Source organism: Psammomys obesus, unplaced genomic scaffold (assembly GCF_907164565.1).
Source record: "Psammomys obesus unplaced genomic scaffold, mPsaObe1.curated_primary_1811, whole genome shotgun sequence".
In the NCBI taxonomy this organism is placed as follows: domain Eukaryota; kingdom Metazoa; phylum Chordata; class Mammalia; order Rodentia; family Muridae; genus Psammomys; species Psammomys obesus.
In genome coordinates, this window is record NW_026590542.1 from 696,210 (window position 1) to 711,197 (window position 14,988).

The following is a 14,988-nucleotide window of genomic DNA, read 5'->3' on the forward strand; positions in this document are numbered from 1 at the left end:
TTGACAATATAAGCCTACTTATATTGTGTAGAAGCCAATCAGGTTGCTTTGCCGCACCTGTCTTCAAAGCCAGGCTGCTTGCAGACTGTCTCATGTCTGCTTTGATGGTGGTCAAGGTGTGTATCCTATCTCTACATCACTTTCCTTGTCTTTAAGAGGTGAGTGAGCAACTGATTAAGTTGTTGAAAGAATGAAACTGTTGATGGGAGAGTAACACAAAAATGCTTCTGGCCCACATTCAACTCTGTAATTGCCTGTTGTTACCTTTGAAAGGAGGCACAGAGTGTTCTGAGGGTAACTCAACCTTGATATAGCCATGCCAATATTAAGCCTCAAAGATCCACCCTATAGGTTGTGTGATCACTGCCATATTCCCTGAGAGGAAGGTAAAGCTCAGAGAAGTGGAACCATGTATGAGCCTTTAGCTCACATAGCCACCTCCTGTTCCCTAGGTGGCCTTAGGTCTTCCCTGAGGCCAGTTTTACATCTCCCAGTACTATCTGTAGTCCTGAAATGTAAGGAAGGCTGAGACCTAGTGGAAGACCCTGTCTTTTCCCTGAGAAGGAGTCTGGTTAGTGGGAGAATAGTATCTGTCATCTTTGTATAGGTACTCAGCCTCTCTGGAAAGAAGGACAAAATGATAATGGCACTTCATCTTTTGCATATTTTCTTTGAAACCAGCGTTCCTTGTGTTTTTCCCCTCCTTTTTTGTCCTACATGTCTTTCGGTTACCAGATCCTGTCGCTTCCATCTCAGAATAGCCACATTCCTTCCTTTGCTATTCTCACAGTTTATACCAATTCCTACACCCTCCCATCCAGTTCACACAGAGACCTGTTTGTTTTATTAGTGTCATCCCTCTTTCTCTAGCCTCACTTGTGATGTTGCAGCTGAAACTCAGCTCTGACTATGCCTTACCTGCTCTGCCTAAAACTCTAATAATATCTAGTTTTAGCAAGAAGACCCTCCTTTAATGGTCACCATCTTCCCATGCCAGCCTTGGCTTTTGTCTCTGCATGCCCTCTCTTACCAGCTGTAGAAAGTCTCTTAGTCCCTCCCAGCAAAACTAAACCTCTGAGTTTCCCAGATCTAACATCCCTGCTTCTGTGTATCCCAGTTCAGTGAGCTGTGGCCCTCTCAGCCCATTCTCTGTCCCTTAGTCTTGTCAACGCAGTGTAAGCAGAGTGTCCTGATCACATGGCATAGGGCTTGACACAGGAGCACTGCTTAGAAACTGACTGGAACAGGAATAGAATGTGATGGAAGCTAGACAAGGTCTTTGGTAGCTGGAATGTCCAAGAAAAAATGTAAAAACAGCAGAATTTAATCTAGTTGTAGCAATAACGAAGAGAAAGGATCTGACTAAAAGCTGCTGACTTCCAGTAGGAAATAGTGAAGGTTTCTGTTAGTTAAGCAAGTATCAGGAAGAAGGGATAAAATCCTGAGAGTTGATAGTCCCAAGAATTTGGGGAGGGGAAGCAACTGCAATAACTTGTGATAGTTGCTGATTGCTGAAGTAAGAGGGCTGGTGCTGGGAACAAATTGTCAGAGAAGATTAACAGAAAGTTCCAGAAGACTCCTGTCACCCCTGACCCTGAAAACTCCCTTCCTGGGGATTATGTTGTTCTGTGGGTCCACATTTGGAGGATATCATGGAAAGTCCTGACCACCTGGCCTATGCCTCACAGTGTGGTGTCCAGAACTTCAAACGCCGAGAGAAGTGCTTCAAATGTGGTGTGCCCAAATCAGGTGAGCTGTGTTAACTGGGAGTGGCAAGAAGCATGAATGACCAGTGTGTAGGTGGTTGGTAAGGGTTGGGGAGTATGACCAGCGATGGAGCCTCCACCTCTCATCAGCCTACCTTCCACAATCCCTGACAGAGGCAGAGCAGAAGCTGCCCCTTGGCACTCGACTGGATCAGCAGGCACTGCCTCTGGGTGGCCGGGAGCTAAGCCAGGGCCTACTCCCACTGCCGCAGCCCTACCAGGCCCAGGGAGTGCTGACCTCCCAAGCCCTGTCACAGGGCTCAGAGCCAAGCTCCGAGAACGCCAATGACAGTGAGTCAGTCATTCTTTTCCTCCTTCCTCTATGCTTTAAGGCATCTGGTCTAGGACCTCTCAGGGCAGAGAAAAGAATTTGATACATCTTGAGGGAGGGTGTTTCTACTTGGTATGGGGATAAACATATGTAGAGAGCATATGACAGAGTATGACAGAGTTCCTGATAGATAAGAGACAGAGCTGGCACCTGGACTGACAGGCAGAGTTTATTCAGGAGGAAGAGGAAGAGGAAGGTATATGAGCAAGACAACAGGGAGCAATGAGGATCCATAAGGGCCCCCCCCCCCAAGCAGACTGTCAGAGGTGCTTCCTAACACTCGGCCCTTTCCCACAGCCATTATTTTGCGCAACCTGAACCCGCACAGCACCATGGACTCTATCCTGGGGGCCCTAGCACCTTATGCGGTGCTGTCCTCTTCCAATGTGCGTGTTATCAAGGACAAGCAGACCCAGCTGAACCGAGGCTTCGCCTTCATCCAGCTCTCCACCATCGTGGTGAGGGCGGCATAGGGGGGGGCCGGGCAGCCACAGTCCCGGCCCCCAGGGTAGGGAGGAGGGACCTTTACCCCACCCTCACCGCGGTCCAAATCTGGAAATGGGGCAATGGAGCCGGGGGGCCTCCCCGGGCCTGACCCTTGGGTCCCTGCCACCCCTTCACCCATAGGAGGCAGCCCAGCTGCTGCAGATCCTGCAAGCCCTGCACCCTCCGCTCACCATCGATGGCAAGACCATCAACGTGGAGTTTGCCAAGGGTTCTAAGAGGTCAGAGCCCCACCTAAGCCCTCTCACAGGTTGTACCCCTGCCCCATGCACCTTGGGGCTCCCTGTTTCATTTTCAGTTTCTACTATCCTCCCCAGGGATATGGCCTCCAATGAAGGCAGTCGCATCAATGCTGCCTCTGTGGCCAGTACTGCCATTGCTGCTGCCCAGTGGGCAATCTCACAGGTACTTTATCTCCTCTGTCCCCATCACCCTGGCACTTGACTTTCTTAACCCTTCTGTACTCTTTGCAAACAACAAAGTTGGCTTGTTATCAAAACATTATGCCCTGTTATATAACAAGTGTTGTGGGCCTTCCACTTTGCTCCTGCCTTTCTAGGTAGTTATCCGTTCCTACTCCATCCTTTCTATCCTTCCCAGTTACCTTTTGGACTTTTTAAGATTTTTCTTTTACTTTATTTTTATGTGTATGAGTGTTTTGCCCATACCTATGTATGTGTACCATATGTGTGCCTGGTGCCCTCACAGGTCAGAAGAGGGTATCTGATCCTCTGCATGTAGAATTTTGAATGCTTTTGAATAACCATGTGGGTGCTGGGAACCGAACCTGGGTCCTTCACAAGAGCAGCAAGTGCTCTTATCTGCTGAGCTATCTTTCCGTCCTTATCTCCTGTATTTTTCTTGACAGCACTCTTTGGGTTGGTTCTCTATGCTGTTGGGTAGAACTTTTTTTGGGGGGGGTGTAGAACTTTTTTAAATTGTCCTGGATTAGGACAATCCTAATGTGTTACGTATTCTTCAAGTGTGTGTGTGTGATTGTTTTGCATGTATATGTGTATGAGGCATTGTTTAAGTATGAATAAAAAGAAATTTATAAATATCTTTTTTAAAAAACTATGGGAGCTGGGTGTGGTCGTAAATGCCTATAACCCCAGTTCTTATGAGGTAGAGGCAAGAGTTAGGCCCTGTCTTAAAAACCAAAAAGAAAGTAAAAAATTTGGTAGAAGAGAATAAAGACTAGGAGGATAGCAAGATATGATGATGTTCGCCTATAATCCTAGCACCGAGGTGGGTTATGACTTTGTGGCAAAGTCAATGGGATTGCCAGTTCTAGGCCAGCATGGTAGTTATAGGAGTGTGGCAGAAAAGGGGGGGGGGAAAGCAAGAGATTTGTCTAAGGAGCAATACATGTATTTCATCAGTGTTAGTCCAGGGGGCATTTGGGCATGTATCCTTTTTCTAGTCTCTTTTTCTCCATTGTTCTCTTGTGATCCCTTGCTTTTTACTTAAGACTACATGCTTTTCTGTCAAGTACAAATCCTAACTCCACATATAGATCAGTTGCTTCTGCAGATCTCTTCCCTTATGTCCTCTCCTGATCTAATGCTCTCCCATCTTCCCTTTAGGCCTCCCAGGGTGGAGAGAGTGCCTGGGCTGCCCCTGAGGAGCCACCAGTTGACTACAGCTACTACCAACAAGATGAAGGCTATGGCAGCAGCCAGGGAACAGATTCCCTCTATGCCCATGGCTATCTTAAGAACACCAAGGGCCCTGTCATGACTGGGACCAAAGGGGATCCAGCTGGAGCAGGTGAGCCTCATCCTCTCCTGCTAAGCATAATTGTCAGGCCTAGTGGCCCATGGTCTTATGCTCTCTGACATTCATGGGCATTCTCCATGGTTCTCCTTTCAGGTCCTGAGGCCTCCCTTGAGGCAGGGGCCGACTCTGTGTCACTGCAGGCTTTCTCCCGAGCCCAGCCTGGTGCTGCCCCTGGGCTCTATCAGCAATCAGCTGAGGGGAGTAGTGGCCAGGGCACCGCTGCCAACAGCCAGGTGAGAATGACATTGATACTCTGGGGAGGCTGGTGGGCTGGCAGAGTGAATCCTAAGTGGGTAGGGTGGTATTAACAGACACTGAGTCCTTTTCCCTTATATGACCCATGAATAGTCATATACCATCATGTCACCTGCTGTGCTCAAGTCTGAGCTCCAGAGCCCTACTCATCCTAGCTCTGCCTTACCACCGGCTACCAGTCCCACTGCTCCAGACTCCTACAGCCAGTACCGTGAGTATTCATAGCCTATGGGTAAGGTTGTATGAACCTTAGAGGAATTCTTGACAACCTTGCCTTTCCTCCTTGCAGCTGTTCCTGATGTCTCTACTTACCAATATGATGAGACATCTGGCTACTACTATGACCCCCAGACTGGTCTATACTATGACCCCAACTCCCAGGTAGGTGACAGGGTGGCCTAGGGAAAGCTGGAGTGTGGTTTTTTGACAGTTAGCTCTAGATGTCCTCCCTCATGTCTTCTTCCCATTCTCTCCCTCAGTATTATTACAATGCTCAGAGTCAACAGTACCTATACTGGGATGGGGAGCGGCGGACCTACATACCTGCGTTGGAGCAGTCTGCTGATGGACATAAGGACTCAGGGGCATCATCGAAGGAGGGAAAAGAGAAGAAAGAGAAGCATAAGACGAAGACAGCCCAACAGGTGAACCTCCAGCCATCATCTGGATGTTTGTAGTCTATGTTCTGTCACTTCTTACCCTCTCCTGCCATGGGAAGTGGGGTGATGGGTGAGCATGGACAGAGATAGTAACTGCTTCAGATAGACAGTACTCTGGAACCAGATCTATTTTTTTAATACCAGCAGCAGGGCCACCTACCACTATGAAGTGAGCTCTGACAGCTTTTCTTTGTCCCACAAAGGGAACCTTCATGCTGCTGGTGGATGTATATTGATCCCAGAGAAATTCTCATAGGCCCATAAGGATTGAATAGGAAAAGAAACACTGCAGCATTTTCTGGTAGGGGGGACTTCAGAGAAAAGGTATGACATTGAGGCACAGTGCTTAGAAACAAGAAATAAATATTTTCTCAGCAACCTGAGGAATTCTGAAAATGGTTCATGCCCTGGGAAAAATGCCAAACAGTAAATGTGACATGATGTCTGTCACATGCCTTAGTTAGGTTACTGTTGTGATAAGCACTGACCAAAAGCAATGTGGGCATGAAAGGTTTTATTTATTTTATCATGAAGGGAAGTGAAGGCAGGAACCTGGAGGCAAAAGCTGATGCATAGACCATGGAGGAGTACTGCTTACTGGCTTTCTATGGCTTGCTCAGCCTGCTTTCTTGGTACAACCCAAGACTACCTGCCTAGGGGATAAAACTGCCCACAGTGAGCTGGCCCCTCCCACATCGATAAGTAACCAAGAAAATGCCCCGTACACTTACTAACATGCCAACCTGTAACATGCCAACCTATTGGAGGCAATTTCTCTATTCAGAGTCCTTCCCAGATATGCCTAGATTTGTATCATGTTGACAAAAAACAACCAGGACATCACACACAAGGCTGGGGGTATGGCTCAGTGGAAGAATTCTTGTCTAGTATCTTTCAAGGCCCAGTACCCTTTCCCCTAGTATACAAGTATATAGATTTCTACATTTAAAAAGATAAAAATGAAAGGATAAATAGTAATAGACGTGCCAGTCAGAAGTTGAAGTTTGCAACCAGGGGTTGTCTTGAAAAGGATCCCTAGCCAAAATAGAATAGGACCTCGTGCTACAGCCACTGTCCTTCTGACCTACTTGCTCTGCCTCCCAGATGTATCTGCCTTCTTTTCCCAGACTACTGCTGCTGCCTTTGCATTTGTGCCTTTGCAAACCACATGGAGTAGATGGGAGGCAAGGAATATTTGGGGATGGGACCAGTAGAGGGGAGTTAATTTTTAATGGGATAGTTTGGAGGAAGTGGAGATATTTGAGCTTGTTTTATAGTTTGCAAAGGACTGTTCTACAAGGGTGAGTCCTAAAAGTTGTAGCCCAGAAGCCAGGTACACACTGACTTTTATAGTAGCTCAGATTAGAAAGGTATAGGTTTGAGGCTATGGAGCAGAAAGGACTGCTGCTGCAAGAGCCATGAGTGAGAGAATAGAGCCCCAAGCTTGAGGAATTCATGGAACTCTAACCTTCACCTTTAACCCCTAGATTGCCAAGGACATGGAGCGGTGGGCCCGCAGTCTCAACAAGCAAAAAGAAAACTTCAAAAACAGCTTCCAGCCTATTAGTGCTCTACGAGATGATGAACGGCGGGAGTCTGCAACTGCAGATGCAGGCTATGCCATCCTTGAGAAAAAGGTGTGTTGTGACTGTCCATCTGTACCCCATGTACAATCTCATCACTTTTTAGGATCCTCTGTGAAGCCCTGAATTTCTGTGTCTTTTACCTCAGGGAGCACTAGCTGAAAGACAACACACTAGCATGGATCTCCCAAAGTTGGCCAGTGATGACCGTCCAGTGAGTTTCAGGGCAAAAAAGGGTAGGGGGTCCCTGATCTCAGCAAGTCTGACTGACTGTTCATCCTCACCTTCTACAGAGCCCACCTCGAGGACTGGTGGCAGCCTATAGTGGGGAGAGTGACAGTGAGGAGGAGCAGGAGCGAGGGGGTCCAGAGCGGGAAGAAAAGCTCACAGACTGGCAGAAGCTAGCCTGTCTGCTCTGCCGCCGCCAGTTTCCCAGCAAGGAGGCACTCATCCGGCACCAGCAGCTCTCTGGGCTCCACAAGGTGAATAAGCAGAGAGTTGGCAGGATATCCTATGTCAAGCCTATCCCAGCCCAATTGCTTTACTCTATCATTATCCCCTTTGCAGCAAAACCTTGAGATTCATCGGCGAGCCCATTTGTCAGAAAATGAATTGGAAGCACTAGAAAAGAATGATATGGAGGTGAGGTGTGACCAACTCTTAGGCTCTATCCCGTATGCCCCTTCTTCAAGTCCCTGTCCCTCCAGGCAGTGAGACTTAAAGTTCCTTAGCCAAGTACAGCCTGACAGCCATCATGGTCCTATTGCTGTGAGGCTTCTTCCCAGGTCCCATTCTATCATGTCCTTACCCTCAGGACCTAGGACCAGGCCAGACAGACATACATGGCCCCCACCTCATCCATGCTTATGTTTGCTGAAAATAACAGCCAATTCCAATATCCTTACATGTACAAATTTGTAGCAAATGAAGTACCGAGACCGTGCAGCTGAACGCAGGGAGAAGTATGGTATCCCCGAGCCACCAGAACCCAAAAGGAGGAAGTACGGTGGCATATCTACAGCCTCTGTGTGAGTACAGGGCCAGGTACAAGGTGAGACAGAGTCTGGTACTGGCACACCACTAACACTATACATGGTCCCTTGCAGAGACTTTGAACAGCCCACACGGGATGGATTAGGCAGTGACAACATTGGTAGTCGCATGCTCCAGGCCATGGGCTGGAAAGAAGGCAGTGGTCTGGGTCGCAAGAAACAGGGCATTGTGACGCCCATTGAGGTGAGTCTCTATGAGCCACTTGTCCCCAACAATCCCAGTGCAACTCTACCAGCCTGACAAAACCTGCCTCCCTTATACAGGCCCAAACACGGGTTCGAGGTTCTGGCCTGGGCGCCCGGGGCAGTTCCTATGGGGTTACATCAACAGAATCCTACAAAGAGACACTGCACAAGACAATGGTGACCCGCTTCAATGAAGCCCAGTGAACAACTTTGAAAGCAGTTTCTACAGACATGGGCTGTCCATCCAGGGACAGAGAAGATGCGGTGTTGGAGTGGTCTGAGGGAGGCTCTAATATATACCAGCCTACTCCCCAACCAGAGAAGCCCCTCACCAAATTAGACTTGGAGTTGGTGACTTTTGCTGGGAAATTGGGCTCAAATCATGTTTCTTTTGTAATAAAATCTAAAATGCCTGCATCTTCCATTTCTACTTCTTCATACCCAGCATGGTCTGTTACTACACAGACACAGAATACATAGATAGCTATTAGGCAAAGCTGGATGGCAATGTTGGCTATAAATAAATACTTGAGCCAGAAACCCAACTAGCAAGATTCTAGCCATGGCCCATCCTTTATCAGAGACCTGAAGTTTGTGGCTCAGAACCTGGACTGGGAATTCCCAGTCCCCTGTCCTCACTTAACCCTAACCTGCTCTTAGCCTATGGTCCTTAGACTATAGGAACCATTCTGAGCTGGAGACATCTCTATGTAGAACACAGCAAGTGCTTAAACCCTGGTTGTCCCTATACCCTTCACATATTGATGACCCCAAAGAGATACAGGAAGCTTGGTCTATAGGTCCCCAGCCTAAGGATGTCTTCATGAGCACCCTTGTTTCCTTCATCCACATGTGTAAACACTGCCTCACTCTGGTTTACCACCTGTGACTCCCAGGTTATACTTATGCCACTGGCAGGGATTACCAGAATCCCCAGAGAACTCACATGTCTCAATGGCTGTAGGGTAAAATGGTATGGCAAACTAACTTCATATGAAGTTAAAGATGCATGTGCCTGGTGACCTAACAATTGCATTTAACAATTCGGTATTTAGTTAACACAAATGAAAATACATCGACAAAAGGCTTATATGCATATTTGTACCAGTTGAATTGGTAATAGCCCCAAACTGGGAATAGTCCAAAAGTCCAACGAAACAAAAGCTTTATGTTTTGTAGAATGAAATACACAAAAAGGTAGAAAATGCTGATAAATATATCAAATGAACCTCACCAACACCACTAGGTAAAACGTCAGACACAAAGGTACATACTAGATGATTCCATTAATTTGGAAGTCCAAGCAATTTGACAGTGGTTGGCAGAACAGGGCTGAGGTGGGGATGGCATTTATTACACGTAGATTACACAATAAGTTAGGAAAATACCACAAAAACAAAAGGAAGGAGGAAACACAATGTCCCTTACTTATCTGCAAGGCATTGTTTTGGGAATGTTATTGCTCTTCACCACCTGAACCAAAATGGCAGGATTCCCACCTTAAGTTTTGTTTTATTTTGAGACAGGTCTCTCAACCAGGCTGGCTTCAAATTGAATATTTTCAAGGTTGGGTTTAAACTGATCCTTCTGCTTCTACCTCCTAAGTGCTGAGATTACAGACATGTGACACTATGCCAAACTCAAGTTCCTTATACAAAAAAATGATAGAGTATTTATATAGAACCTGTGTACACTTAAAATCATCTATGGATCATTTGTAGTATCTGATACAATACATATATTCTGTAAGTTTTTACACAGTATTAGGGAATGAAGAAGGAAAAGTACGTATAAAAGGCAGGTGTAATTTCTCCCCTATTTATTTATTTATTTATTTACTGGTGCTAGGGACAACCCAGGGCCTTCCTTGATACTCTCAGCCCTCCCTGAACATTTTCTGTCATGGTTGAATCTGTGTGTGAACTCATGAATGTGGAGCACCCCATATGAGCCTCCAGGAAGGTGCTGGGAACCAAGCCTCAGTTCTCTTTCAGAGCACCTTGTGCTCTTTACAGAGCCATCTTTCCAGCCTCCTAAATGTACTTAATACCTGGGAAAACTAGTAACTTTACTGGAGAGAAACCTGACAGGTTCCGTCTTTATGGTGTATTAGGATTCTGTTTCCCATAAAGACTGGCTGAGAAAGAGACAGCCATCACCTGGTTGAGTCCCTTATCCAAGTCAGGTGACATTAGACAAACCCAAATAGGAATGAACTGTAAAAAGGTCTATAATCTTCAAAAGCATTAAGGTTAGGAACATCAAAGGAAGACTGAAGGAAACGTGCTGTCTGAGCATTTTAGCAGTGCTTCCATAGGGAGGTCTGTCCCAGCTGCCCCATGTAAAATTCCCAAGCCTCCCCTGCCATGTTCCATGTGTTCCCTTGTGTTACTTTCCACACTATGTACAATCATATGAAATATTTTCCGTATCTGTTATTCTGTTATTTGTTGCTTGAATTGAAACAAAAGCACCATGATGGAAGGGACTTCTGTCAGTTTTGCTTCTTAAAATATCTCTACTAGCTAGAACAGGCTTTGACACATAACAGACCTTGGAGGCAGGAGTAAATGCACAAAGCACAATTTTCTGAATCTCTCAGGAACCTGTTATTTGTGTCTGTGGTGTTTGAGGTTGAACCCATGCTATGCAAGTCTCTCTTCCCCCTCTCTCAACTCCTCCTCTCCTGGTTTTTTGAGACAGGTTTCTCTGTGTAGCTGTGGCTTCCTGGAGCTCCCACTGTAGACCAGGCTGTCCTCAAACTCGCAGAGATCCACCTGCCTCTGCCTCCCACGTGCTAGGAGTAAAGGCATGTGCCACCACTGCCTGCTAGGCAAGTGTTCTTACCACTAAGCTACACTGCCACCCCTGAGACTCCATTTTGAATAAAACTTTATTCAAACATGGTGGCATAGGCCTGTAGTCCCAGATACTTGGACAGGAGATTCCAGAAAGTTGGTATGAGCCAGAGGATTACTTGAGCCCAAAAGTCTGAGGCTAGCCTTAGCAACATAGGAAGGCAAAGACTACATTTGGAGAAGGGAGGGAAGGAAGGTTCTGGGTTATGCTTCAATTATGCAATATGGCTGTATATACACCATACACTATATCCTTAATGCACCCCATTGGTAAAAGTGAAGACAATTAAAAAGTCATGCATGGTTTTAGTTGCCACATACTCAGATCTTCAGTTCACAGCTCTGGTGTAGACTTCACCCTCTGAATTCAATATTCATTCTTCAACCCTTCTCATTTTTCCTCCTTTTTTAAATTTTAAATTGGATCTCATGAAACCTGGGATAGCCTATAACTCTCTATGTCACCAAGGATGGCCTCAAATTCCTGATTCTCCTATCTCCAACTCCTAAGTATTAAAATTGTGTGCATTCACTTGTCTGTTTTGAGTCTCACAGTAGCTCAAACAGGAACTCAACAGTGTAGCTTGCCTCAGACTTGCCAGCAATCCTCCTGTCATAGCCTCCAGAGTCTTGGTGGTCTTCTCTAGAGCAACATCTCCTTGGGGACCTGTTGTTGGCTATTAATATTTATCATTGATTTACCATTTAGTTAAACAGTGGTTATTCCTAAACCAACTGTATACACAAATCACCACACACTCTAGATTTATTTAATTAACCTAGAGCACAGTGCTGGGCAATAGTTATTCCATCCTAAACTTCCAAGCCCGCATAGTTTCCTACCATTCAGAATATCCCCATTTTATATTTTTAGTCATATCTTAGGTCTGGTTCATCACTCCTGGTGGCTATAACTCCTCTCTCCAAGGTGGTTCCAAGACTCACTCTCCCACTTCCCCAACACACTTCCTTCTCCTTCCCTCCAGACCAGCATGCCCTACCCTATTCTCTCCATTGCATGGCATTGGCTGGTTGTTTAATTGAAAATACAGAGAACAAATGGTGGCATGTTTACACAAACTTGAGACAGGTGATTCTTAGAATAAACATCACAATGCAATGTTCAGGTAGAAACCAGATAGTGGGGTAGAGAAATCAGAACAAGGGTAAACTGTATACATTCCACAAGAACATTATACCAACAGGTATCTAACAATTATCTTGAGTATAGTACAGGTAAAACCAAACTCTTGGTCCTGCCCCATTCCTGCTCCTAATGGGGTATTTCCAATGCCTGTGGGTGACAATTTCATCCTTCCAGCCACACAGGCCAGGAACTTGATGGATCCGCAATGGCTTTATTTTTCATATCCCAAATCTGATTGATCTCTCAGCAAATCTAGCATGTTTAAGTTTGAAATCAGTCCAGAAGGGGACTCCTCCTCTCTGCTTCTACTTTACTGATTTGGACTGCTCTTAGCATTACCTCTTGGATTTTTGACAGTTAACTTCCAGTGGTTTTCTTTTTCCCTTTCTTATTAAAAATGGTCTTTCCACACACCCAGACTGTTTTCTCAACTGAGCTGGGGTGTGACTCAGTTGAAGGAGTGCTAACCTAGCATGTGTAAGGCCCAACATGGCAATATTTTTTAATTATTTATACTTTTTATTATTTATTAATTTTATTTTTATTATTTTTGTATTATTCCTGTGCTTAAAATCCGGTTACATATGGGTGTGGTAGCTCATTCCTATAATCTTAGCCTTTGGTGAGCTAAGGCAGGAGGATTACTGAAAATTCTAGGTCAGCCCCAGTTATCTAAGGCTGTTTCAGGCCAGCCTGACCTATGGTAAGATGCTGTCTTGAAAAATAAAATCCTGTTACCTTTCCTCATTGATAGTATGTATATGTGGATATGTTAAAGTGTCCATACCTGTATGTACAAGTTTGGAGGCCAGTTGACATCAGGTACCTTCTGTCATTCTCCACCTTATCTTTAAACTTTATTATTATTATCATCATGTGCATGTCACACATATGAAGCGGACAACTCTGGAATTAGAATTGGTTCTTTCAATGTTATGTAGAGTCAAAGGTCAAACTTAGGTCATCAGGTTTGCACAGCAAGCACACCACCTTTACCTGCTGAACCATTTCACCTGTGTCATATTTGTTTAATTTTTTTTGAGACAGGGTTTTTCTGTGTAGAACTTTGCTGTCCTGGACTCACTTTGTAGATCAAGCTGGCCTTGAACTCACAGATATCTGCCTACCTCTGCCTCTGCCTCCTGAGTGCTGGAATTAAAGGTGTTTGCCACCATGCCCAGGTTATTTTAATTTTTAAAAAGAATTTCATACATGAGTACTGAATTACATCATTTCTACCCTTTTCCCTCCTCCATCTCCTCCCATGACCCCCATATATATTCTACAGAATATATACATATATTATATATACATATATATATATATAATACATATATATATAATATATGTATTAACATACTTATCCTTATATCCAGGTAAGTGTAGCTATCATTCCCCACCAAAACTTTATTTTTGCAACAGACACCATTACACGGATCCACAACTGGTCAAAATTCAGAGAAGTGACCATTGGATGCCCAGCCCCAGTTGGTACATCTATAATACAATATATATATCCTACTGAGTTCATTTAGTGTTACTTGTAAGGCTGATAACTTGGATAACCTGTCAAGAGGTATGTCTCAGAAAACTGATTCTCTTAGCAGCCACTGATTGTCTGTAACCCCCCCCCCCCCCCCCCTGCCACCTCAACTGGTATTGTCATTATGCAATTCTTGTTTAGGAAACCATATTGGGATTTCTTGGATGCAGCTTCTCTGTCATGTCTAGAAGACACTATCTAGCAGTAGGCTTTCTGGTCTTCTGGCTCTTACAATCTTTCTACCTGTTTTCCTGATTTTCCCTTCTGTGAAGGGGTTGTGTTTTGGGGGATTCTCTTAATGGCCCCTGACCAAAAATTGGGAAGGTGTTTCCCTTGCCTGGTGCTGGAGTTTTTGTTAAGGCTATGGCTCTAGGGAAGGGGGGACATCATCACTCCATGTGGCCCACCTCCATTACAATATGTAAAGGTATGTATTACATATATATATACACACACATATGTATGTTAAGTAAGCTTATAAAATAGTGTATTTTCCTATGGCTTTTTCAAACACCTTTAGTGTTATTTATCTCCCTTTTCCTTCTGTATTTCCCTCCTTTACACACACACCCTTTACTTTTTAGACAAATTGCTTACTAAATCTGTAACTCACCTGTTAGCTAGACTGGCTCGCCAGTGAGCTTCAGATAGCCTCCTGTTTCTAACCTCCCAATACTGCAATTACAGGCCTAGGCCATCATGCCCAGTTTCTTAAGTGTGCTCAGATCCTGATCAAACTCATGTCCTCAAGTTTAAGCAGTACTTTACCACTGAGCTTATCTCCCCAGCCCTTCTCCTTGAATCTTAAATGCTAAACATCTCAATCTCATTTATAAGAACGTGGCTGATCTATCCCCAAACCTCATCTAATGCCCCTCCTTCCTCTCCAACTCTAAAAACCATTGTGTTCTTCTCTATGTAAAACTGCAACCTATCCTAACAAATTCACCTCACTGTGGTCTATTTTTCTCCATAGCATTTAGCAAATATCATGTACAGTCGTGTATGTATAGAAAGCATATTTGACTATTCCCAAAAGTTATACATGAAAATTTCCTATTATCCAGCATTATTGTTATTATTATTCTGAAGTACCAAGGATCAAATCCAGAGCTTGCACAATCTCTCTCTTTCTCTTAATTTTTTGAAACAGAGTTTCTCTATATAGCCTTGGATGTCCTGGACTCACTCTGTAGACCAGGCTGGCCTCACTCACAGAAATCCACCTGCCTCTGCCTCCCCAATGGCTGGGATTACAGGTGTGTGCCACGAGTTTGCACATTCTATGCAAGTATTTCACCACTAAGTACACCCCATATTGTCTA

At 44.9% G+C, this 14,988-nt stretch overlaps 1 protein-coding gene across 4 annotated transcripts in view; it reads left to right on the forward strand.

The window, feature by feature from the left end:
• Positions 1-8,532, forward strand: part of Rbm10 (RNA binding motif protein 10) — a 28,689-nt gene extending 20,157 nt beyond the window's left edge. For 2 of the 4 annotated variants that reach the window (XM_055607885.1, XM_055607886.1), the window contains 17 exons: positions 1,689-1,749; positions 1,881-2,057; positions 2,395-2,555; positions 2,725-2,822; positions 2,919-3,006; positions 4,188-4,371; positions 4,474-4,613; positions 4,729-4,846; positions 4,925-5,016; positions 5,115-5,279; positions 6,782-6,931; positions 7,026-7,091; positions 7,171-7,359; positions 7,445-7,519; positions 7,799-7,905; positions 7,984-8,113; positions 8,194-8,532. In XM_055607885.1, coding sequence (XP_055463860.1) covers positions 1,689-1,749; positions 1,881-2,057; positions 2,395-2,555; positions 2,725-2,822; positions 2,919-3,006; positions 4,188-4,371; positions 4,474-4,613; positions 4,729-4,846; positions 4,925-5,016; positions 5,115-5,279; positions 6,782-6,931; positions 7,026-7,091; positions 7,171-7,359; positions 7,445-7,519; positions 7,799-7,905; positions 7,984-8,113; positions 8,194-8,319 — 2,127 coding nt within the window. In that variant the 3' untranslated portion in view covers positions 8,320-8,532. The remainder of the gene's footprint in view (positions 1-1,688; positions 1,750-1,880; positions 2,058-2,394; positions 2,556-2,724; positions 2,823-2,918; positions 3,007-4,187; positions 4,372-4,473; positions 4,614-4,728; positions 4,847-4,924; positions 5,017-5,114; positions 5,280-6,781; positions 6,932-7,025; positions 7,092-7,170; positions 7,360-7,444; positions 7,520-7,798; positions 7,906-7,983; positions 8,114-8,193) is intronic. The other 2 variants (XM_055607884.1, XM_055607887.1) reach the window with 1 other exon arrangement.
• Positions 8,533-14,988: the final 6,456 nt, after the last annotated feature.